Source organism: Talpa occidentalis, unplaced genomic scaffold (assembly GCF_014898055.3).
Source record: "Talpa occidentalis isolate TD23 unplaced genomic scaffold, MPIMG_talOcc4v2.1 talOcc4.2, whole genome shotgun sequence".
Classification (NCBI taxonomy): Eukaryota; Metazoa; Chordata; class Mammalia; order Eulipotyphla; family Talpidae; genus Talpa; species Talpa occidentalis.
In genome coordinates, this window is record NW_023602073.1 from 125,909,188 (window position 1) to 125,933,429 (window position 24,242).

Here is a 24,242-nt window from a genome sequence, read left to right on the forward strand (position 1 = left end):
CTCCATGGAGGTTATACTGATTGCGGGGGAGGTTTGTCTTCACGGTAAATAGAACAATGGAAACCTTTTCATTTAATAATCTTAGGGTAGAGCTCTGGGATCTCACTTCATAATTGTGTTTTCATGTAATTATTTTATTTGTTTAATTATTTTCATGTTATTATTTTAAACCCAGTTCTTAATATATTCTTATATCACTTCGCAAATGTTTATATTTAGATATTTTTGAAACATTTAAATTTTCATCATTGCAATGTAACTCTCTCCAAATTCTTCATATAATCTAATTAAAAATCTTTAAGTATTCACTAAGGTCCAGGAAGGAGATTCAATAGAATACAAACATTGACCTAGTTGTCTATATGGGTGAGCTTTTTCCCCATTTCACAGATGAGAAAATTGAACAAAAAAAGGATTGGTGGTTCACACAAGGCACTCTACTCACATTACAAATTCAGTGGGCAAGTGGAGTCTCCATGGAGTCCTTTGTATGTCTGTGTTTGGGTGTGTGTGCGCGTGTCAGAGAGAGAACATTCCAGTCTTCTTTTCTTCCTTTGTTGCCCATTAACAGCACTCATGGTAAGTCACCCATACCTGAACAACTGTCAATAAGGATCCCCAATAGTAGTAGGAAGTATAGTTATCATCTCTGAAGCCTTTTACATATAGGTAGTACCATGGCCTACTAGATATAAAGTCACAGCAAAAACATATATAACTCTTTGTTGTGTGTGTGATATTCAAAACAATACTAAAATCTGCATAAAAACATATCTTCAAGTTTTTCTTACATCATTTGCAATCTTATCTTGCTTTTCATATTTTTCGCGGTCATAGGCCATTTTCTTCAGCAATTTCTTCATGGGCCTTCTATCTTTTTTCTGATTTTTTATCCTCACTTGATTGACAATGAACTTGGGGATCTATGGAGAAATAAAATTAAGTTTGCAGAGGCAAAATAAGTGGGCACCATTTTAAACTATCGAAATAATAATTTTTATTTTACATTTAGAAAGAAATAAAGGCTTGTCTATTTGATGACTATGTCATTTTACATGCACTGCTCGTTAAATCTGGGGGGGGAGGGAAATGCAGGGTTTTTTTCATCCATACACCACAAGTACAGAGTATCCACATGATGTGATTTAATATGCAGTGTAGATACAGTTCCAAACAGGCTTGGTGAAATTTAAGGACACAGTCATTAGATGCCTTCCATGCCTCCTCACCTGTAACAGGACAGGAGTCTCCAAAAGGCAATGGCATTAGACACAGTCCTATAGTGGCCACTGAGCTACAAACAGCTTAGCTCTAATCACCTACATTCCCATTCTAGTGGCCAGCTGGCCTCTACTGTCAAATGAGAAAGAAAGCCTCCTCCTCAATAAACAAGAGCTCACAGACATCTAGCAAAATCCTGGAAAATTTGAACCCAAAGACTACATTAGCAAAATTTGAGATTTTTTTAACTTTTATTAAGAGATCTTTTTATTTATTTAAATTTTCTTACATTATTGTATATTTTCGTACAATAGATGATTTCTCCACTCATATGCAGTTACCATTAACTTGAAATTTTTTTAAAAAATTACCGAACATTTCATGAAATAATGCTGGCATTTTAAAAATTGGGATTCAATAAAATGAAATTTTTGAAATTTCATTTTTGAAATTTTTGAAATCACCTATTACCAGCTACCTGTTTATAAAGAATATGATGCTGGATTAAGAGGATTTCAGAATCTAGACGTCATTATTCATTAACAGAGCTGTAGGGTACATGGTTTGGTAAATGGTTTTCAGGTTTTTCTGCCCTCCCACCATTAGGATTGCCCTGCCTGATGGGGCACCTGCAGTTGCTACATTGTTACAAACTATCTTGATTATTTCTGTGGGCCATGGGAGGGGTAATTTGAGATAGTCACCATACTCACTGATAGAAGCAGAAGCAGGAGAGAGAGGCAGGAGAGAGAAGGGGAGAAAGAAAGCCAGAAGAGAGAGACAGAGAGAAGTACAGAGTGAAGACTTGCCAGGTGCTTGGAGGCCTACTGGCCTCCTGGCACCCCTGGCACCCTTGCCTGCCGTATACCTGTTTGCCACACTGCATGTAAAGCTCAATGAAAGCCTAAGAAAGCCACCGAGGGCTCCAGGACTCCTCCTTTACCCATCTGCAGAATCACAGACATCCTGCTCAGTGCCATCCTGCCCCTACTAGAGCTTAAATATATATACTTACTGTCCACAGATCCTTCTGATACTTAATCAATAAGAACATGGTAGACGCTCTCCCGGCTGCCATTACAAGTTCTTGCTGTTCATTGCCCTTTGGGCACAATGTGTGAAACATGAAGAGATTTGGAGCCATGATGACTGCTACATTCATGGCGGTCATCTTATTTTTCTCTCTCTTGTCTATTACTCTTTGAAGAAATTCAAGCAGGGCCTGAAATAGAAATGACTCTTTGAGATTTGTGTTGAACATGAAGATAAGAAATGAAAGCACTGAACATACAGGGATTTTATTTATAAGTAGCACATAACCACAATCCGGAAGAGACATCTGATAGACCACTTGGTCAAAGTGTCCCCACTTGGTTAATGAAACACTTGGCAGCGTTTAGTTTCTATTAGGAACTATGGTGATGGGGCTAAAGCAGAGAAGACACACAGCAAAAGAGGTGGTAGGGACAGAAATGGAGACATGTCAGACCTCTAGCCCACTGAAGTCACTGAGCACTAAATTTAAAATCTTATATAAATATTCACTTGCTTCAGGAAGTGCAGTGCCTTTATCTCTAAGAATTTTTTTTTTTTTAAGATTGCTTTAAAAAGACTCATTCAATCCAAGTTTCATTTGTATTTAAGGGACTCAAAAGTTAGTTGACAGGAAATCTAAAATGAATGGGAATAGTGATAGAAGAGGGAGAGCAGTGACACACCAACAGAAGAGAATGCTTTTAAAAATTGAATGAATGAGTGATGAATGAAAAGAAACTTTTCACTAGAATAGGACTAGATAGTGCTTAGTTTGACTACTTCACATCTACTTGTTGATTTTTGGTCTAGAACAATAATAACTGCACAAATATTCAATATTCACTATGGGTGAGACATTGTTTTAAGCACATCATGGAGAACATCTGGTTTAATCTTTACTCAATTATCACAATTATTGCCATTTTGCAGAAAAGAAAACAATGTTTTAGCAAATATAAATTTCTTAGCATAGGTCATGTAATTAGTGTATGTTAGAGAGGAATTTAATTACAGGTCTAATTTGGCTTTTGTTTCTGAAATCTTAACTACTAAAGAGTCACATTTTCAGGTTTAGTTTAAAAAAGGGGAGGGGTAAAAAAAGAAAACAAAAACATAAAACAAAGCTGTGTTAATCTCTCAGAGAATTTAAAAACAGGTGGGGGTGGGTAGTGAGGTAAGGGAGGTGGAAACAGGGTGGATTCCCGTAGGCACTAACAGGGTGATCATGGATCAAGTTTGGCTGCTTTATAGACCTCAAAAAATTGAAACACACTAAAGGCTTTAGTATCTCGTAACCAGATTTATGCATCTAATTTCTGGTACAGTGCTCATAGAATTAAATTATAATCTATATACAATTTCATAAAAAACAATACATTCTCAAATGAGGATGAAAGATTACTTAGTGAATTTTGGAAACAAATATTTAATTTGTTCTAGACACCCAAATAATAATTTTGGGACCAGTATATCCCTTCTTTACAAGCATAAATTACAGCCATTAGGTAATCAACCACTTTAACTGTGGTGTGAATATGCAACAAGTTATTTAAAATATTACTCCAGAATACTAGAGTGTGTGTATATATGTGTAGATGTGTAACTAATAAAATAGTTTTGATTTTTGCATATAAGGTAACTGGAAGAACACTTTTATAAATAAGGTGGGAAATTCTTTGGGGTAAAAAACTGGAAAATACAAGTAAGTAAAGAAAATCAAGTAATATTATTTATTTAATCTTGCATAGCTTAATTAGCCAGTTTTAATGAAAATTTCAGACAAGTATTAACATCCATTCCATAGGCATGAGAGAATGATCACTCACCTAAGTTACAGATCAAAGAGTCTGAATGAGGAACAGGGAAAATTCCTAAGATTTACCAACTGGTAATTTTGTTTTCCTCACATGAAATTTCTTGACATGAACTTTCATTTTAAATAGAAAGAAATATAGTGGGTAAAAGGGCAAAGTTTCTAACCTTATCTGTATAAAAAAATCTCTAAGGCAACAGCAAAACTTAAGGTAAATATTCTTTCTAAGTTATATTTTTAAAGTTTTCTGTTTTTCTTTATAAAAGTTTATAATTAAATCTTTTATAAATACTTTATTAAATGCTCCCCATTAAAGCAAATGAATTTGTGTGGAATACAATGATTATTATAAAAGCTTCACCATTTTTAAATCACTTTGATATAATGACATAAATCAGAAACTCCATGTAAGCCATTAGAAAAATAGAACAATTTGTTTGAGTTGGTCCATCTCTTGGCTAACCCAACATTATATAATCATCAGAACTTTACTTAAAATTCTACTGCTTGACAATACAAATAATGGTGACATTAGGCAAGAGTGGGTTATATTTGATGATGTTGGGGGTTTTCTTAAACATTCATTTTTTCCTTTACTAATATAAATGTATTTTAAAAATTAGAAAATACAGAAAAATAGAAAGATCCAAAAAGAGTCTACATTTCTATTTACAAATGAACCTCAATAATCTGTTTTGGTAGAAGAAAATCATAGTGAAAATTAAAAACCAAAACACCCTATAATACTAGCAACATGACTAACCAGACAAATAAAGAGTTAAAGACCTACTCTTACCATCTGCCCTTAAATATCGGTCTTTTCTTCACAGACTATTACTACCATTTCCATGATAAACATTGTATTGTTTTGCCACAAATAATGAAAATTCTCTCTGCACAGTTCTAAGGGATATTTAATGTAAATGAATCCAGCTGACCTTTAGTGTATCTCTGTTTGCATCGGGTAGGAGGATGACAAGAAGGTTCAAAGCCTGTAGCTGTTGTCTCCTGGTTGGAAGATCTGCAGACAGATTAAAGATATCTGAACTCTTTTCTTTACTGAACATTTTTCCTTACTTTCCTTTTTCAGTTTTTTAAGAATAAAAGTTATTTGGCATAAACATCATTGTGAAATGTAAGACACAATGACTGAGCAGTGAGCCTTGCTGAGACTGTGTTTGGGGAAGAGAAGGAGCTGCAGCTGTTGCTTTAGAACTTCCTCTCTCAGAATGCTCACTTCCAACTGTGATCATATGATGAGTGGACTTATGTTTGCAGACACACAACCGTGCTTTGGAAATACTTTTAACTTCTGCATTACAATTATCCCCTAATGAAAGCACGTAGTGGCCCTTCCATGATATGGTCAGTGTACATCTGTAACGATTAAGTTTGTTTCTCGTAAATGGTGAATGAACAAACTGCAGGGTCAGAGTCCATATATTCCAACAGAAATAAGTCAAATAGAGCCTGGAACATAATAGGTACTCAATGAACATTTGTGGAATGAATCAGATAACCAGTGAGCATTAAAGAGTCAGAGAGGTGTGTTATTATCATTGGGACTCATCATTTTCAGTAGCCCCATTTAAGCAATGCTTCTAGATATTTGGAGTCATACTGGCATTTGTATTTCAGGGACAAAGTTTGGCCCTTTTATCCCTATCCAAAGAATATATGAAAAACAGCAAAACTTAACCATTAATAAAGTTTTAAACAGATGATTTCAGACATGTTTTTCATATAAATTCTGAAATGAGCTCATAATACAGGATGAGACTTGGGAATCAACTTAATAACATATTTTTAAGATTGTCTGGGGAAATCCTAGTTAACTCTGTAGCTTATCATAGTCATTAGTAGTACTCCCAGGCCCCCTTTTATTCTCAAATGTCCTAATTTGGATAAAGACATGGTCAGTGGAATGTAGTGACAGCATTTTTCCCTTTTGATGACCTCTAGGAGCAAAAGGGATAACAAGGCTTGTACATCAACCTCGTGAGATTTCTGTGCTCACTGAAAAGGAATCAAGAATTATTCAAGAAACTAATTTGGAGCTTGCCCAAGACCATGAAATGGGAAGACATAAGCAGTTTGCTGCCCTCTACCAGTGAGGCAGCCAAATGCTTCCTTCCATGCTTCTGCATGACAATTTTGGAATTTAACTTTTCAGGAAATAATCACAGACTCTGTCGCATATCCATGCGCTTTTATGATAATTGTTAATCCACAGTTTCTCTAGTAAGTGTTGCTTTTAACACTTGGCAAGAAAAATGTATCAGAAATCTTATGTGACTCATTCTATTGTAAAAGAAATGTGAAGTTTCCAGGCTTTAACAGTAAAAGATATTGTATTACTTAAAGGGAATGCAATTAAACTATACCCAAAGAGAACAATCTGTTATCTATTTACTCAAAGATGTATATTTATGAAGGCAAAGAAAGTGGGGCATTTGAACACCCATTAACATCAATGAGTCAGTATGTCTATCCAAATATAGCTGGCTATTGTCTCTGTGATGCAAAATATCATTAAAACAATTAATATGGATGGCACCAGTACAAGGAAGGACTGCTTCAAAGAGGGATGGCACTTACTCTGGACAGCCTGAAAGGCTTTGAGGTATTCTACACTGAGCAGCGGCTGAGGAAGCTCCCGGATGAAGAGCTTCAGCAGGCTGGCTGTATCATGCTGCTGGACACATTCCCAATTAAAAGTCCCTAAATAAAACTTTGTTTCCAGTTCATGGCATAGATTCTGAAAGATAGAATTAAAAAAAACACATACACATGACCAGTAAGTGCATATTCTTCCTACTGAGAGTGAGACAATTCCCAATTTACAAGAGATTCTATCTCTAGCAAGGACATCTTCACGCACTAAAAGCCAATACTTCTCTGTTACTAAGAAAAATACTACTCCTCCCACCCAAAGTGTACTTTACCAATAAAGATTGAAGTCAAAAAAATTTTAAATACTTTGTGCATTTTTCTGGACATTCAATAAACCTTAAGAAGTTTAAGTTTAATTAAAAGATTAGTTAAAATGAGCTTTCCATCAGGGACCTTACTTAGATACTATAATTTTTCATTCAATTTCAAAAAATCATTAAAAAACAAAGCTGTGCTTTAAATTATTTAGAAGTATATTACATAGCAAAATATATAATCAATTTCTGGCCTGAAGCAGAAGCTATCTCTGATTAGTCACCTCGGGAAACGGATACCCAAATTCTATAGCAAATAAAGCATGAAAATACATCAATACACCTGTCTTTAAGGCATAGGCTGTAAGTGACATGGCCATTTAATGCCAGAAAACAGTTTGAGCCCATTGTAGAATTAGAAATACCTAGAGCTCATTTACCTCAAGAACACCACAAAATTTGTCAGGAAAATTATTATTAATAAGTCAATTTTGTTTCATAATTACTATTTTTCTGCATGCTTTTTCACTGTGGCATAAATCCTATTATGTTAGAAATCTTTCCAAGTTTCTGTCACTTCTTCCTACTATTTGGAATTATTCTCCCAAAGAAGGTCCTTTGTTCTTCATGTGACACAAATTATTACACTTTCTCTTCCCAACACAACCCCATCCTCTACCTCAATTATCTTTGTAAATTGGTGAAATACATAAATGAGAACCTAGAAATGAACAGTGGGTGAGAGGGACAGTGAGGGAGGGAGGGGGAGATAGGAGGAAGGACAGGAGGACAAAAAAACTTGGTGACTAGGGGTGAGGAAAGGTAATCAATAACTTAAGCTATTATCTTTAGATTATTTAAAATGACCAGCTGCATAATTTGGTATGTGACAAGAGGCTGGTTTGAGGAGTTGAACCAGCTGAATTCACTTAATTGACCTTAGAAATTGCATTTAGTTGGACTTGTCCTGCCAGCCTTCTCTTCACAATGTCAAATACACACAGCACTGACTTGTCTGTGTTCAAGTGAAAGTGTCCATGACTCCTGTGAGTTGGCCTCCACAGCCTCCAGCGAGAGTTCTCAACAGGGAACTGAGAACCGGGATTCTTGCTGATCTGGATAATATGAAGTCACGTTATCTATTTCTGAGGGATTGTTTCTCTGTAAGAAAGTGTACACAGGGCCTCCCCGGTGGCGCAGTGGTTGAGCGCTGGGTTGCGAAGCTGCCGGCGACCTCTGCGGCGACAGTTCGATCCCCGGCTGCTCCCCGGCCACCGGAGGAGGGTCCCACATGGCGCGCAGACCTCTCCTGCCGCCCGCTGCTCCCCTCAGCAGTGTGCTTCGGTCCTTCTGCCTGCTCTGCTCCCCGCTCTGGCTCTGGTGAATTCTCTCGCCCTCCCGCGCTTCTGACTGTACCCAGTGCTTGTATAAACAAAACAAACAAACAAATAAATAAATAAAACATGCCTCTATTAAAAAAAAAATTAAAAAAAAAAAAAAAAGAAAGTGTACACAGAACTTCTCTCAAAATCATACCCCATGTCCGTGATAGACTGGTGGTGAAAGTGCCATGGATTCTCACAAACGAAGTGAGACAATGGCAACTTATCAAACTTACAAGAGCTTCAGAGTGGTTTGGGGACCTCTGTGCACCAGATACCAAGCCCAGGGGACATAGGTTGAATGGAATGTGTGAGTGGGTGTATCAAATTACTGGAATCTGATTAAACTAAGTATTGAAGAACAAAGTAGGCTGAAACTAGCATCCTACATTGAGGGATCTTATCAAAATAAACAGGAGGTGCAAACTGGAATGTAGGCCTTGGAATTATCCTGGCAGCACCACTGCCATAATCACAGGCAAGAGAGGCTGCCCCTATCAATTGTCGTTTCTTCTTGATTCAGCTCTAAAGATTTCATAAAGAATAGGTCTTCAGGAAGTAGAGCCTCTCCCTTCCTTCTGCCCTATTTTCTCTTAGACATGCACATTCAGAAAGACAATATATTGGATATAGGCAGTGACATACTATCTCAGCTATAGGTAAAACCAGATTTGTAAGAGACAACTAAAAAGTATAATGACTGCTAACCAAAACCCTTCCCTAGATATATGTTCCAGATAGAGTGAAAATTTCAGGTAGGAGGCCCCAGGAAAATGCAGGTCCTCTGGGAGGCATGCGCATTAGGCATCACATCTAAGGTTATTTTCCCCTTATTACACATCAGTGGAATGTGTTATTTCTCAGAGCAGGAGTTGGGCAAGAGAGAGAAGGAAGGAGGACATGCAGCACCCTGGGAGAGTGCAAAGGAAAAGCTGTGTTGAAAGAAAAGAAAGGGAGGGGGTCTCCAACTGTGAAATCAGGGAGTCATCCTGCCTCCTTCACTAGCCCCATTCAGTCACCCTGAATCCAGCATGATAAGGAGCTGAGAGTGATTGAGACAGAGTCTCATCTTGCCAGCTCATTTAGACTAATAATGTTTGGGGACTAATGTCATGTCTCACATTCTGCTCACCTGGTGGAGTTTATCATTCTTCCTCTTCTTTTTTTTTTTAACTCAATTGTTATTGTGCTAATTAAGTCTATGCCCAGGCCCCATTAATTAATATTTTGCTCTCTTCTCTTTAAATGATGGAAACTCTTGCCTTTTGTTTACTTTTGTCTCTATTTTGTGCTTTCACAGTAGAGAAATTACATTTTTGTTCCTTTGCCTTTTGATTTATCATAGTGCTATTACAGGTTAAATGGTAATTTTGAAAAAAAATCAAAATTTACAAAGATCAGAAGATACTGTAAAGTATATATGAAAACCAAATGTTAAAAGGTTTTCTTTTATTAATATTTTATGTATTTTATGATCAATGGGAAGAGAAAGGGGAAGACAAGTTAGTATTTAAAATACAAAAAATATAATTAAACAATAAAGTTTTACATTAATAGAACCAGAGGTCACCTTGATCCTAGCGGTAGCACCAGGTTTTCTTAAGAGGCCTTCAGTTTCCAAACTTCCCTCTTCAATTTGAGAAATCAGCTGTGTATAAACAAAAGAACATTCTGATTTTGGTATTTATAACAGGTACGATTCCAAATTTCACATCTGTTTCACATATAAATAAATGAAAACTGATTACAATGACATGTAAACTGGATTTTGCCAAGTTTTGAATGCTATTGCACTACCACGATCCTTTAAACCAATAAGCTCCAAAACTTCAGTTACAATTTAGAAAAAGTTGGGTTTTATTTTCCTTTATGACCAAAGTCTATAATTTCACACAACAGCTGTGTTATTCCAAACAGAGAATGAAGATGTTCATTGTTTAAAAGCAGCTAAGACCATCCATTTCTCCTATTTTTCCAAAATTGTACATTCTGCAATCAAAGAGATCTCATGAAATTCCAGTATTTGCACTTTTACATTTCATTTTTAGTTCAAAGAAAGAATTATTTATGACATGAAGAAAAAACTGTTTGCAAATATTAATTTTTAAGTTTTTAAGCTTGTGGTGGTAAACCTAAATAAAAAGGAGTGCTTATATAAGACTTCTAAATCCCAATAAATACATACAGATCTATCTCCAGAATCCCACTAAAAGAACAAAGATTTTTTTTTTTTTTTAAATAAGGAAGAAGCCCATGACTGTTAACATTACAATGACTACTGTTGGAGTTAAAAAGAAGATAAAAGATTGGATAGTTTCTTGGAAGTGATCTTCCAACTGGAATGTGCATTCCCTGTGCACAAAGGTTTCATAGGAGTATACTGCTATTTTAAGAGAATTTCCTTGTCCTCAGTTTAAATATAAGGCATTTCTAAAATCAATATAGGATTTTCTTCCTTCCACTCCTCATCCTTTCAGAATAACCTTCTCCTACTTATAAAAGAAAACCCTATTCTTTACTCATTCCCAATCTTACTAAACTTTCTGCATACCCTAAGGCATAAAATCCTCTAGAGAGCCAAGAGAATGGAATTTCAATCATGGAAACCCTTACTGATCAATCAAGATCCCACAAACAACATAAAGCTTACTGTTTTCCCCTTGTTTATAAAGTGTCTGTTGGAAAAAAGCATCACATAAAGGTCTTTTGACCTTTGCCTAGATGTTCTGAAATATTCTGTATGTAACATGCAGACATGAGAAGAGATGGCAATTTTTCTTTAATGTTCTCACCTCATCTATCTTAGATTACAATCAAAGAATACACTGATCTTGAAGGAGACAGGTAAGAATAAAGCCTACAGTAGTATCAAAATTCTCCAAGGATTTATTGTTAGCTGAAAAGAGAAGCATCTTTAACCATACAAAGCTGAAAATGACTTCTTAAAAATTCAACTGCAATTATTTTCCAAGAACATGTTTTTTTCCAGTTACACTGTAAAAAATCCTCAACCAAAAAGAAAAAAAAGTGCATGAACTATATTGATTAAATGGGCATTTATCAATAAAGGACTTAATACCAATTTATCAAATAATATGCAAAACATATTCAATGTATAAGCCATTTTATTTTTATTTTACCTTATGAAATTTTACCTTATGAAATATAAAATTATATGCTAGCTGCTAGAGCAAATTTGATTTTGGCAGGATTTGCCTTTTGCTTTTACTAAATATACAAGAAAAATTGATGATTTCTAAATAACTGAATGGAGTAATTATTAAATTTTTAATATTTGAATTATTATCTAATTAAGCTGAATGGGCACATTCAATGGAGTTATGTACATATACTATCTGAAGAATGCCATATGTTTTCTCAAATTTTTCATTTTGAGTAACATTTTTAGATACTACTTTATGTTGCATTATTAAAATAAAAATAATAAATATTTTACAGTTTTCCTTTCATATTTAAGACAAAATAGAAATTGGAAAATAACTTTGTATTGATCAACATATTTAATCATGTAGTTTATCATAAAAGTACATCCTAAAATTCATCAGTAAATTTCATAGAATACATATATTAATATATTAGCATACATACATAGCATAAATAACACTCATACAAAATGTATACTACTTGGTTATATGAATATACAAATGAATTCAAAGTGAAGTCAAACTTTTTTTGGATAAAAAATATTTTCTTTTTTTAATGAAAATGTCAAACTCGTAAGTTTGACAGTTAGAATAGGAATTTTCCATAGATAAAATATGAAATCATTTATATTTTCCTAACCCTTTCTCAGTATATGGTGCGAACAATGTGCCTCTGAGGCATACAAGAAAAACAAATACAATTCACAGATATTAGATAAGCATTGTGAAAGTCCTTTGTAGGTATTTTTTTGATAATTGGGAAAGTATCACCACCTAATGATTAGAAATGCTTTTATAAATTCTTCCCTTTCTATACATTTGAGGGAATATCTAATTGAGTTGTCAGTTAAATCAAAACTATTTTTGATAGATTACTGTGATTTTTTGTTTCAGAGGGAATGCAAGAAGTATTTAACAGTAGACTTTTATATTCCCTTTTATTTTGTTTATGAACAAAAATATTACCCAATGACTTCAAAATGGGAGGCACTGACTCTAGAACACTGAATAGATCAGAAATAATGAACTAAATAAATTAGAAAACATAATACATTAGAAAACATTTCCAAGAGACAATGACAAGAAATCTGATGCTATCCTGGCCTATGCTATTACTATTAATACCTATGTATCTATCTACCTATCTGTCTTATTGATTCTGTTTCTCTAGAGAGCTCTAACACATATAGTGCATTGGACTTCTAACACATTTGGAAAGGATATAGTGGAAACACCTGCTTTGTACAGTCATGTGTATAGTAATTTACACCTCTCTTGACATTAATTGAATTTAATTACATGGCCTATATGGCTAGCATCTCTCTATTAATCAGAGACATTGTTGGTAACTATCAGAGATGGTTCAGAGATGGTTCTACAGGCAGTTCTTGCAAAGGTTGGTGAGTAGGAAAAACTGTATAAAACAAAGTTCATCAGAAGAAACATTAATGTACATACTTGTCCATATGGTGAATATGAGAAATAAAAGAATCAGTGGTTAGCAGGTATGATGAGTAAATCTTCGAACAGTAGAAGAATTGCTGCCAAGTGGGTTGAGTTTTAGTGTTGGATGAGGTTGTTGAGGAAATGAATTATGTTCCCATTGCTACTTTTGCTATCACCAAAACTTTGGGAAACTGTGATCTGCCTGGAGTATCTACAACTGATTTGACCTGCCTTTGTTACCATGCATTCCTGGTCTTTATCAAATGCAATCTGTGTGTCTGAACAATGATGACTTGGAGGTTAGATGGAAATTTTTATATTGCCATAGATAATCCCCTTATAAATAATTGAGTGTTGACTACACAAGTGACTTGATAGCTTAGCAATCATTTTCTAATTCTACTTTATGGTTTCTTTGCCTACTTTAGAAGTAGATACTGGCAAATTAAATTGGACATCCTCACTGTAAATAGGAAAGCTTGGGAAATACATACTGGCATGAAATATTCATGAGGATTCTATTCCCTAGAAATTTATAAGCAGTTCCCACTCCTATGTGTTATAGAATTGAAATCTCAATTATACAAAGCCAACTAATATAAGACAGGAAAATGATGCCAGGTAATCACAGTTACAGTAATAACAAAGAAAGCATCATGGTGAAATAAAAATTACGAGCCTTTGAAACAAATTTGTTTCCTAGATTGAAAATCATAGTACAAAATATAAGAGCATATCAATGGGAAAACTGTAATAGTATGAATGCAAAAAATAAAAACAAAAACAACCATTAGCTTAAGTACATTCTCTATGTTGACCCATTCAAGCTTACTTACTTTTTGGAATATCAAGGGTATTCGAGTTCCTGGAACTTTCTTTTGATCTTGTTCTAGTAATACTGTCAATGGAACACCAAAAAGGCCAGAATCTGCAAAAACAACAACAAAAAATAAAGTCTTGTCACATGAATCAAACCATATAATACATTAATCCAAAACTGTTAAGACATTAAGATGTCTGATATTATCATCCAATTATACAAGCATTTATTGAGCACCGACTGAGTCAATGACATTGTCTACCTGTTAGGCATGCACATCCCCAAAATTCTCACCCTCACTTATGAAGCAATCTAGTAAGGAAAGACAACTAAACAAATGATTGTAAATAATCATCAAAATAATTTGAAAAGCATAAACTGCTATATAAGGCAAACAAAATTCTGTGGAAGTACTCAAAATATGCAAATAGCTCACAAAATGTAATCAAATTAAAAGTTCTGACTAACAGCAAATGTCACTCATCTCTTGCTTAATTATACTTTCTACAACATAGCAAAATATGGACTTGCTTTTTGAGAAACTGTCCAATGTCATGGCCTTGTCATACAAATGGTTCTCTTTGCAAAAGACAGTAGAAATTTAGTAATTTTGAATTTAAATTTGTAGTTTTATATATTTGAGAATAATTCCAGAAGAAATGGCAGGTGAGAAACGATAATTTTCTAATTTCAAACCATATGCCTTAAGTCTCATATGAGCATAGCTTCTAACCAGAAACTCCCAACCGCCTCATCACTAAGTAAATAGTTAGCACAAATGTGTAACACACATTATCAGGGGAGACAAAAATCATTTGTGAACCTAGAAAAGGAGATTTCTTGTGATCTGAGGACAGACAACATTGTGACATCAATTGAGACATCATTCAATAGAGTAATAGTCTCCCAGTAAATAAGACTTGGTTTAAGAATTAAGATGCACTCTTGAAAAATGTCAAAGTAAAACTTATAATAAACATCTTGAATAAGATACAAAAAAAAAAAATAAAGATAGAAAAGCTATTCTACTAATGGTGATACTCTTAATCAGAATGGGTTAACATATTATCTCTGCCAGGATTAAAAATTAAAAACTTTCAAAGCTAGCTTAAGTCTCAAGCACTGTATCACAGCTGTTTACAGTATATATCTATTTCATATTTGGAGATGGCTTTGTGATGAACTTCTTAAAAAGCATCTGAAATCTTCACTATCCATAAAGAATGTATGGAAAACTAGAAGCACTGTTTAACTCATGAATTCACCATCCCAAGCCTTAAGCTAAAAACTAAGAGAGAACTGAACACAGAATGAGGTCTGCAGGGGCCCAGCATGGAAGACAGAACTTGAAGGGAAGGTACACTTCAGTCCTACAGAGAAATTGCCTCTAAAACTTAAATCAGATGAATACTAGGCTTTGCTAATGTTACCATAGCAACTCACTAATCCTCATTCTTGGTTTCTCTTTAACACATACCTTTAAGGTAAAAAAAAAAAAAAAAAGAGGACAGAGATTCCTAAATAGTAAAGCTTTATCAAAGAGAATTACCTGGATTTCCAGACCAAAATAACCTTGAAAAAACAAAAACTGAAGAGATGTCTATTTTCTATCATGTTATAAAAAACAGACCTGTTTATGAAATGGTTACAAGCTAATTATAAAAGAAAAACTACATAAACCTATGATGAATACAATTAGCAGTTTTGTGTGCCACAATGGAATTATTTTCTTAATAAAGAGTGTTTTTACAAAATAAAGTAGAATGTAAATGAATAAAGGGACAGGCTACAAATAACCTTATGTATTTCCCATCAAATGAATAAACAAAGGTAATCAATAGGATCAGCCATCTTAAAGTCATTTTTCAAGATCTGCTTTTAGAAATAAACATACAAACCAAATATATTTTTTCAATTACATGGATTTTTAAAAAGACAACATATGAATTAGGATACATTGATACAAAAATTTCATTATGGTAATGAAATATTGGATCATGCCTTTATTTTTCTTAGTCTAGAAGAGAGTACATTTTTATCAAGTTATAAATTTAAAAGTAATGTTTTAGTATCTGAACTTCAGATGTAATTAGGTGTTGATGTAGTTTGTAGGCATTCACTTTCCTGAAAATATGACTAAAAAGTCAAGATCATCCTTGCTACTATAGAAATAAATCTGTTTTTCAAGATTACCTTTTGTTTTGATTTTCGCAGCCTTTTGTTGTTTCAATTCAACACCCAAAATATCATAGAAGGCAGTCAGCTCAATTAGGGCTAATTGGCAAACAATCTTCATGTCCTGCGGAGCTAGATCACCAATCCTGGTGATGCCTGTTTTGTCATTTGGCAATCCTAAATTCTAAAATAAAAATCATTAATATAGTCAGAGTTTATATTTATAGCATCTACTTCCTTTTTTAAAATAAAAGATGAACGACTGTAACTATAGAAAGAAGCTATATTCAAAATAGTGACAATGCAAGTTTTAGCAGAATTTCCTCAATCAAAATGAAAAGCAATCTCCCAATGATGATCTCCAAACCTGTGGGGAGTTCAAAGGTCTGAAGACTGACAATGGAAACAGACCAGATAGCAAGAGTAATAAGACCAGTGACTAAAGGGACAAAAGACACTAAGCTCAACAGAGAAAAGGAACTGTAGTTAATTAACTTTCAAAAACCAAGGAAGATTAGAAGACAAACACAAACCATGACAGGAAAGGAGTGGAGACATGGAAGAAAGGAGAAGAATAGTAGTGAAGAGTGCCTATAATGTACCAGGTACCTGTCATAAAAATTCAAATAAGGTAGGTTAAGAGGACTGCATAATATTGGTTGGGTAGCAGAGGGAGAATAGGGGCATAGATTTTAGTCAGAAAGTTTATCAGTCATCTAGCTTCTAACCAAATGTTTGTGATCTGGCAGTTGCTTAACCTTTATTTATTTGTTTGTTTGTTTGTTTATTTATTTTCCTGTAAAACTGAGAGGAAGAGAAAGGGGAAGAGGGATAGGAGAGCGGGGAAAGCTAGATGGGGGAGGGTAAGTAGCATAAGACCACCTAATTTAGAAGACTATTGTGAGGTTACTCTGTTTATCAAAGTTTTAGCTCTGGGGTTTATCCTTGACTTCCTCATTTAGAGATCAAGTATGTTCAACTGATTCCCTTTTATTCCCTGTGCTTTGCTCCTTTTTGTTCCCTTTGTTTTGTTTCTTTTTCCAATTCTCAAAGCATAGTCCTTGGAACCATGACAGTGCTAATATCCTTTCAAGGAACCCCGGAGGTGAAAATTATCTACTCTCATTCTCTTGTGACTGTACAAAGGGGTTTTCTGGTGCAGTAAATGTACAAGTAGATATGCAAGTCCAACTAGCTTCTACTACAGTTGTTAAAATGTAAAATGATGCCACACTTATTAATGATTATCTAAAAATGATTATTTTTCATAAAAGTGTTATTCATGTTAACTTTAATATTTTTAAATGTACTAAAAAGCATTTAAAAGATAAACGATTCCTTAGTCTACAAATGCATATTTCATAATTCAGGAATACAGGTCAGTGATGAACTTCCATGGATGTCAATCAGAAGATATTCAATATTCCATAATGCTTTACACCAGTCTCCAATTCCTCAAAATATTTCATGATTTATAATTTCTGCAGAAAAATGCAAATGCCTTCTTTCTTTGTTCAGCCACACAAATTTATAGAACACGGCAAAGGATACAGCAATGTGAAATTGCAATGTTGGTCCAGATCACAAATCTGGGCTTTACCAAAGCACTGGAAATCCATGAAAGTTATTTTTCTCAATGTCACCCACATGACCTTCCTTGCTGACTAAGCAAAAGCTCTTCGAGGCTCTCAATGATTTTTAAGAGCCTTAAGGATTATGAGGCTGAAATGTTTGAAGAGTTGCTGTCCTAGAAAATTTATAAAACCTGCAACTTTTGATAATTGAGCAGCTAATTTGTTTCAGGAAAAGTCAACTTCAAGGGAATTGCCTACAGTTCTCTAGAACCTTCTTCTGCAGAACCTGCTATATTCTCAAGAGAATCCACTACTGGAAAAAGACAATGTTCTCAACTTTTTTCTGAGAACATTAAATAAAACAGCAATATACATCATTATACATGCAGCACAGTGAATTTCCAGCATGTAGTAATGATGTGGTGCAGAGGGGTTGAGAATGTGGTGTCAGATGGCTGGTGGCAAATCCTGTCTCCATTCATCGCTTATTAGCTATGTTATCATTGTTAAAATATATCTCCTCTACGCCTTAGTCACATCATTTAGAAAATGGGGAAACTGAGGCTCAGTAAAGAGACTTAAATATGGTCACAGGCAATGACAAGAGAAGGCAAACTCAGATCTTCTAAATTGCTCCACTTTCTGTTCTGCTCCACTTTCTAGGTCCACCAGAGCAGGTGAGGAGAAATCTCTGGTTTGGTTAAGGGTTGATATAGGAGTGTGAGCCTTTTAAGGATAGAAGTGATGTCTGTATCACTTTGTAACCCTACTGTATCAGTTCTCTGACACATAACAGGTTCCTGTTGCCTGAGTATTCAATGAATGAAAATGTATAGTGTTAAAAAGAAAAGCACAGAATGAAACTCAGTGAGTTACATTAATACTGTCTTGATGTTCTCATCTCCTGTGATTTACTCTGAGTTCTTAAAATCACACAAAAACTCTTCTCATTTTCCTCATATCTGGTCTCATTGTTGTGCTTATCGCTTTGTTTTTGGAAGGTCAGAACCAACCCTGTTGACCAACACTTATTTTTATTATTCTTAAATGTTTCACTAAAATCAGTTGCTTTGGTCTGATAAGCCAAACACATGTAATCTAATTATTAAAAGCATTACTCAAGGCAAATGTTTAGAGAAATCTGAAATATTGTTAGTTCAAACAGTATATTTACCTACGATATATGTCAGGAGCTTTATTTATTTATTTATTTAACATTTTATTTAATGAAAGGAGTTCGTTCTTTATCCCAATGTTTAATTCATAGCAACAGCTTTAAATATTTATGAAGTTTCCTGTAGTTTTTTGTTTAGTTAATAGACTAGATGGTTCAGTTCCTTGGCTAAGAGAAGGCAGTGCAATTTCAGGAAAAGAAAAGCTCTTACCTTTTAAAAAATGTGCATAAAGGGTGAAATAAAATTTTTCAAAATGCATGAGGTCATTGGTTCCACATGCTACCACAAATTAATCAGGTAACTCTCTTAGACTGCACCCCTTGTTTGCAGGTCTTGTACCAAGGGACCCTTAAGCACTTCATCAGTAATGATGGATTTGACTTTTTACTCATCAAGTCACTTGTAAAGCAAGAGAATCTATTCTCACCTGCTAGCTTTCAACAGATGACTTTTTCTGCTTGTCTGCTAGAAAATTCATTCTTACCTAAGATTTTTCCATGTGTAAAATGTGATTTTATTATAATGTCTCTTTTTTATAATTTCCAAAAGATGACTTTTCCAGAAAAATGGCATTTTAGTAAAATACCAAGTTTGTGGTTTCCTTAAATATTAACTAACTTATTTTAATGGATAGCAAGAGCCATAATTTGACCTTTTCTTGACAATTCAGGATCGTAACCCTAAATATCTAATTTTGTGTTGTGAAGAAAATTTGTGTCTGCCATAGGTTTTCAGGTTTCTCACTCAACCCCCAAATGATCTTTTTTTTGTGATCCTTATTTTCTTTCAGATGTGTATCTTTTTCTAGCAAATTCTCAACTTGGGACTCTATTGTCTAGTTTTTTGTCCTTAAGTATACACAAAGCAGTGTTTCCAGATAACCAAAGGTGTTATAAAATATGAATCTACTTGCATTAAACATAAATTAAGGAATGCAACAACACCAAATAAAGATGTAAGAACTACAGTGTAGGCATAACCCAGTATATGGGTTTTACGATAGTTATTCCAACATTTCTGAATAAATTCTTAATGTTTTTAGTCTCCAAGGTAGGATAAAGAAGTGTTATTAAAATTCCATTGTATATGATAGACCCAGCAAATCAGAATCTTCGATAAATAATATCCTAACCTATGCTCTAGGACAAGGTCACAAAACTAAGATAGTAGCCTATCAAAGGTTAGTTTATTATGCAGATTATAAACTTAGAGGAAGTTTTGTTCTTACGTCTCTCTAGTAGAAATTAATTTATGTTTTATTACTTGAAATTCAACTTTAAAGCTCAACAGAGTCTTCACTTTAACTCTACAACCAGTCATTTTAAATCCTTTTCATCTGTTGAGATAAAGACTGTCACTTTTAAAAGATACTTTTGCTAAAAATAGTCTGATGGCATGGCTCATCTAAATCAAATCATACATACTCTTTTCACTTTTCCCACTCAGTGTAAAAACATATTCTTAAAAATACATCATAAAACCTGGAAATAACCCAGATGTCCCCCACTACAGGATTGCTTGAATAAATTATAAAACATCTTCCCAAAGGAGGACAGTTATCTATAAACACGAATGGGAAATATTCCTCTCTACACTATGGAGCAATCTCCAGAATATACCAGGAAGTCTAAAAATGATCAAAATGGAGAAAAATGAGTAGTGGGCTATCATTTATCTAATAACAGAAGGATAAACCATAAAGTGAAAATATAGAGAAGTTTATCTGGCAAGGAAGGAGGAAATAGAATAATTGCTAGACTTGCCATAGTGTGAGATTTGAGTTTTGGATCACCTAAATATTTTACATGCTTACAAAACAAAATTAAATATGAAAAATGCAATGCCTAAAAATTAAAAATGAAATGAAATAAAACAGCTCTACCAGGTATGCATTTGGTGGCTTAACTTTATGAAAATAACTATCATAGGCAAGCTAAAGCACAATCATTTTATTGTTACACACGTTTTGGGATATATCCCAAAAACAGAAACAACTAAAGAAAAGGAAACAACTTTATTTTCTGGGAATCACACTGTTGGTATTATGCTGGTGGTGTTATTCTGAGAATGCTGGGCATCAATGGAGTATAAAACAAATGAGTCATTATGTGATATTCTACTTATATTATCTGCTGTTTCCTGAGAACCAATATTCTCAGCAAAGAAAAAAGAAGATAAAAGTATACTCTATCCTCTGAAAAGGCTTTAAGCAATGACAAACCTAAAGGGAAGAACACTCCTAATATTCTCATCATAGTCTTAAAAGTACTTTTCCTTTTTTTTTCATTGATTAACTCTTTTTTTCTTATATCACTGCAGTTCTCATAGTTCTCCCACCACTGTATCACCTGTGAACAAGCACCATATTCCCTAGTGTTTATCTCTTCCCTGCTTTGCCCTCCTCTCCCATGCATTTTTCAAAATGCATGAGGTCATTGGTTCCACGTGCTACCACAAATTAATCAGGTAACTCTCTCAGACTGCACCCCTTGTTTGCAGGTCTTGTACCAGGGGACCCTTAAGCACTTCATCAGTAATGATGGACTTGACTTTGCTGTGTGCCTCCGTTCTATGGTCAGCTTCTAGTTTTGACTTTTTCTTGACCTTTTGTTTGGTTTCTCTATATTCCACAAAAGTGAGACAATCTGGTATTTATGTTTTTCCTTCTGACTAATTTTGGCTAGCATAATCCCTTCCAGCTCCATCCATGTAGCTGCAAATGCACGAGTTTGTCTTTTTTTTTTTTTTTTTTTTTGATCACTGAGTAATATTTCGTTGTATAAATATACCACAACTCTTTGATCCATTTGCCAATTTTGGGTCATTTGGATTGTTTCCATTTCTTGCTATTGTAAATAGGAGTACAGATTTCCTTTCAAATTAGTGTTTTTCTGTCCTCTGGGTAGATTCTGAGGAGTGGAATCACTGGATCATATGGAAAATCCATTTTTAGTGTTCTGAGGAAACTCCACACAGCACTCCATAGTGGCTGGACCAATTTACATTACCACCAACAGTGTAAGAGTGTTCCTTTATCTCCACATCTTCTCCAGCATTTGTTTTCATTTTTGTTTTTGTTTTTAATGTGGGCCATTTTTACTGGAGTGAGGTGGTATCTCATTGTGGTTTTGACTTGCATTTCCCTGATAACTAGTGATATTGAATATTTTTCATATACCCATTGGCCATTTGCATTTGTTCTTTGGAGAAGTGAATTATTAGTTCTTTTGTCCATTTTTTTGACTGGGTCATTTGCTTTGTTTTTGCTGAATTGTGTAAGTTCTTTGTAGATCTTTGATATCAGCCCCTTATCTGCCATATGGTGTGCAAATATTTTCTTCCATTCAGTAGGATGTTTCTTTGTTTTGATTATTGTCTCTTTTGCTGTACAGAAGCTTTTTAGTTTGATGTAGCCCCAGCTGTTAATCTCCTTTGTTTTCCTTGCTTCTGAAAAAGAATACTCAAAGATATTTTTGAGGTTTACGTCATGGAGTGTTTTCCCCATGTTTTCTTCTATATATTTTATGCTATCAAGTCTTACATTCAAGTCTTTTATCCATTTTCTGTTCATTTTTATATCTAGTATGAGATAGTAGTCTAGTTTCATTTTTTTTTGCATGTTGCAATCCAGTTTTCCCAACACTATTTATTGAAGAGATTTTCCTTATTCCAGTGTATATTCTTTGCTCCTTTGTCATAGATTAGTTGACCATATGTGTCTGTTTTTGTTCCAATACCATACCATTTTCATTATAATGGCTTTGTAGTATTATTTGAAGTCTGGGAATGTAATGCCTCCATTCTTCCCTCTTTCAGTCAGGAGAATTTTCACTGTTCCAGGTTTTTTTTTTTTTTGTTTTTTGGTTCCACATGAATTTCATCAATATTTGTTCTATTCTTTTGAAGAATGTCATTGAGATTTTTTTTTTAAGATTTATTTATGTATTTATTTATTTATTTGTGTATTTATTTATACAAGCACTGGGTACAGTCAGAAGCGCAGGAGGGTGAGAGAATTCACTAGAGCCAGAGCGGGGAGCAGAACAGGCAGAAGGACCGAAGTACACTGCTGAGGGGAGCAGCAGGCGGCAGGAGAGGTCTGTGCGCCATGCGGGACCCTCCTCCAGGGCCGGGGAGCAACCGGGGATCAAACTGGCGCTGCAGAGGCTGCGAGCAGCTTTGCAACCCAGCGCTCAACCGCTGAGCCACCAGGGAGGCCCTCATTGAGATTTTTATTGGAATTGCATTGAATTTGTAAATTACTATTGGTAAGATGGCCATTTTTTATAATGTAAATTCTCCTGATCCATGTGCAGGAAATGTCTTTCCATTTCTTTGTGTCTTTTATTTTTTTAACAGCGTTTTATAGTTTCCCTTGTATAAGTCTTTCACTTCCTTTGTTAGGTTTAGTCCAGTATTTAATTTGGGGGCACACTATTGTAAATGAGATATTTTTTTTAATTTTGTGCTCTTGAGATTGATTGTTTGCATAGAGGAAGGCTACTGATTTTTGTGTATTAAATTTGTTACCTGCTACTTTATAAAACTGGTTTATTCTTTAAATTAGTTTTTTGGTGTATTTTATAGGATTCACTCTATATCATCATATCATCTGCATTTCACTTCTTTCCCTATTTGGATTCCTTTTATATCTTTCTCTTGCCTAATAGCCCTAGCTAGGACTTCTATTATTATATTGAAAAGTAATGGTAATAGTGGACAACCTTGTCTTGTTCTAGATCTTAATGGGAAGGGTTTCAATTTTTCTCTATTAAGGATGATATTAGCTGTGGTTTTGTCATATATGGCTTTTATTATGTTATGTCTCTTTTATCCTAAGTTTTTCAAGGACCTTTATCATAAATGGATGTTGGACTTTATCAAATGTTTTTTCAGTGTCTTTGAATATGAGCATATGGTTTTTATTTATTTATTTGTTTGTTTGTTTATTTGTTTGTTTTTGTTAATGTGGTCAATTACTTTCATGGATTTTCAGATGTTGAACCATCCTTGTGTCCCTGGGATAAATCCCACTTGATGGTGATGTATAATCTTTTTGATGAATTGTTAGATTCTGTTTGTTAAGAAATTATTGAAGATTTTTGCATCTGTGTTCAATAGGGAGATTAGTCTGTAGTTTTCTTATTTTGTGTTATCTTTGTTTGGTTGTGGTATTAGTGTAATGCTGGCCTCATAAAATGAATTTGGTAGTTATTCTTTTTTCTCAATTTTTTGAGAGAGTTTTTGTAGATAGGCATTAGTTCATCTCTGAACACTTTGTAGAACTCATTTGTGAAAACATCTGGTCCTGGGCTTTTGTTTTTTGGGAAGGTTTTGATTACTACCTCAATTTCACTGCTTGTAATTGGTTTAAGTTTTCCATTTCTTCTTTGTTCAGCTTTGAGTGATTATATAGATCTAAGAATTTATCCATCTCATCTAGATTGTTGAACTTGTTTGCATATAAATGTTCATAGTAATCTCTAATTATCCTCTGGATTTCCACTGTG

At 34.4% G+C, this 24,242-nt stretch overlaps 1 protein-coding gene across 2 annotated transcripts in view; it reads right to left on the reverse strand.

Annotated features, from left to right (window-relative positions):
• ARHGAP18 (Rho GTPase activating protein 18) overlaps positions 1-24,242 on the reverse strand; it is a 172,674-nt gene that overhangs the window by 18,704 nt on the left and 129,728 nt on the right. For both annotated transcript variants that reach the window (XM_054697818.1, XM_037520370.2), the window contains exons 6-12: positions 16,002-16,167; positions 13,825-13,916; positions 9,949-10,026; positions 6,668-6,827; positions 5,008-5,090; positions 2,237-2,443; positions 792-923 (exon numbers count right to left, since the gene is read on the reverse strand). In XM_054697818.1, the coding sequence (XP_054553793.1) occupies positions 792-923; positions 2,237-2,443; positions 5,008-5,090; positions 6,668-6,827; positions 9,949-10,026; positions 13,825-13,916; positions 16,002-16,167 (918 nt within the window). The remainder of the gene's footprint in view (positions 1-791; positions 924-2,236; positions 2,444-5,007; positions 5,091-6,667; positions 6,828-9,948; positions 10,027-13,824; positions 13,917-16,001; positions 16,168-24,242) is intronic.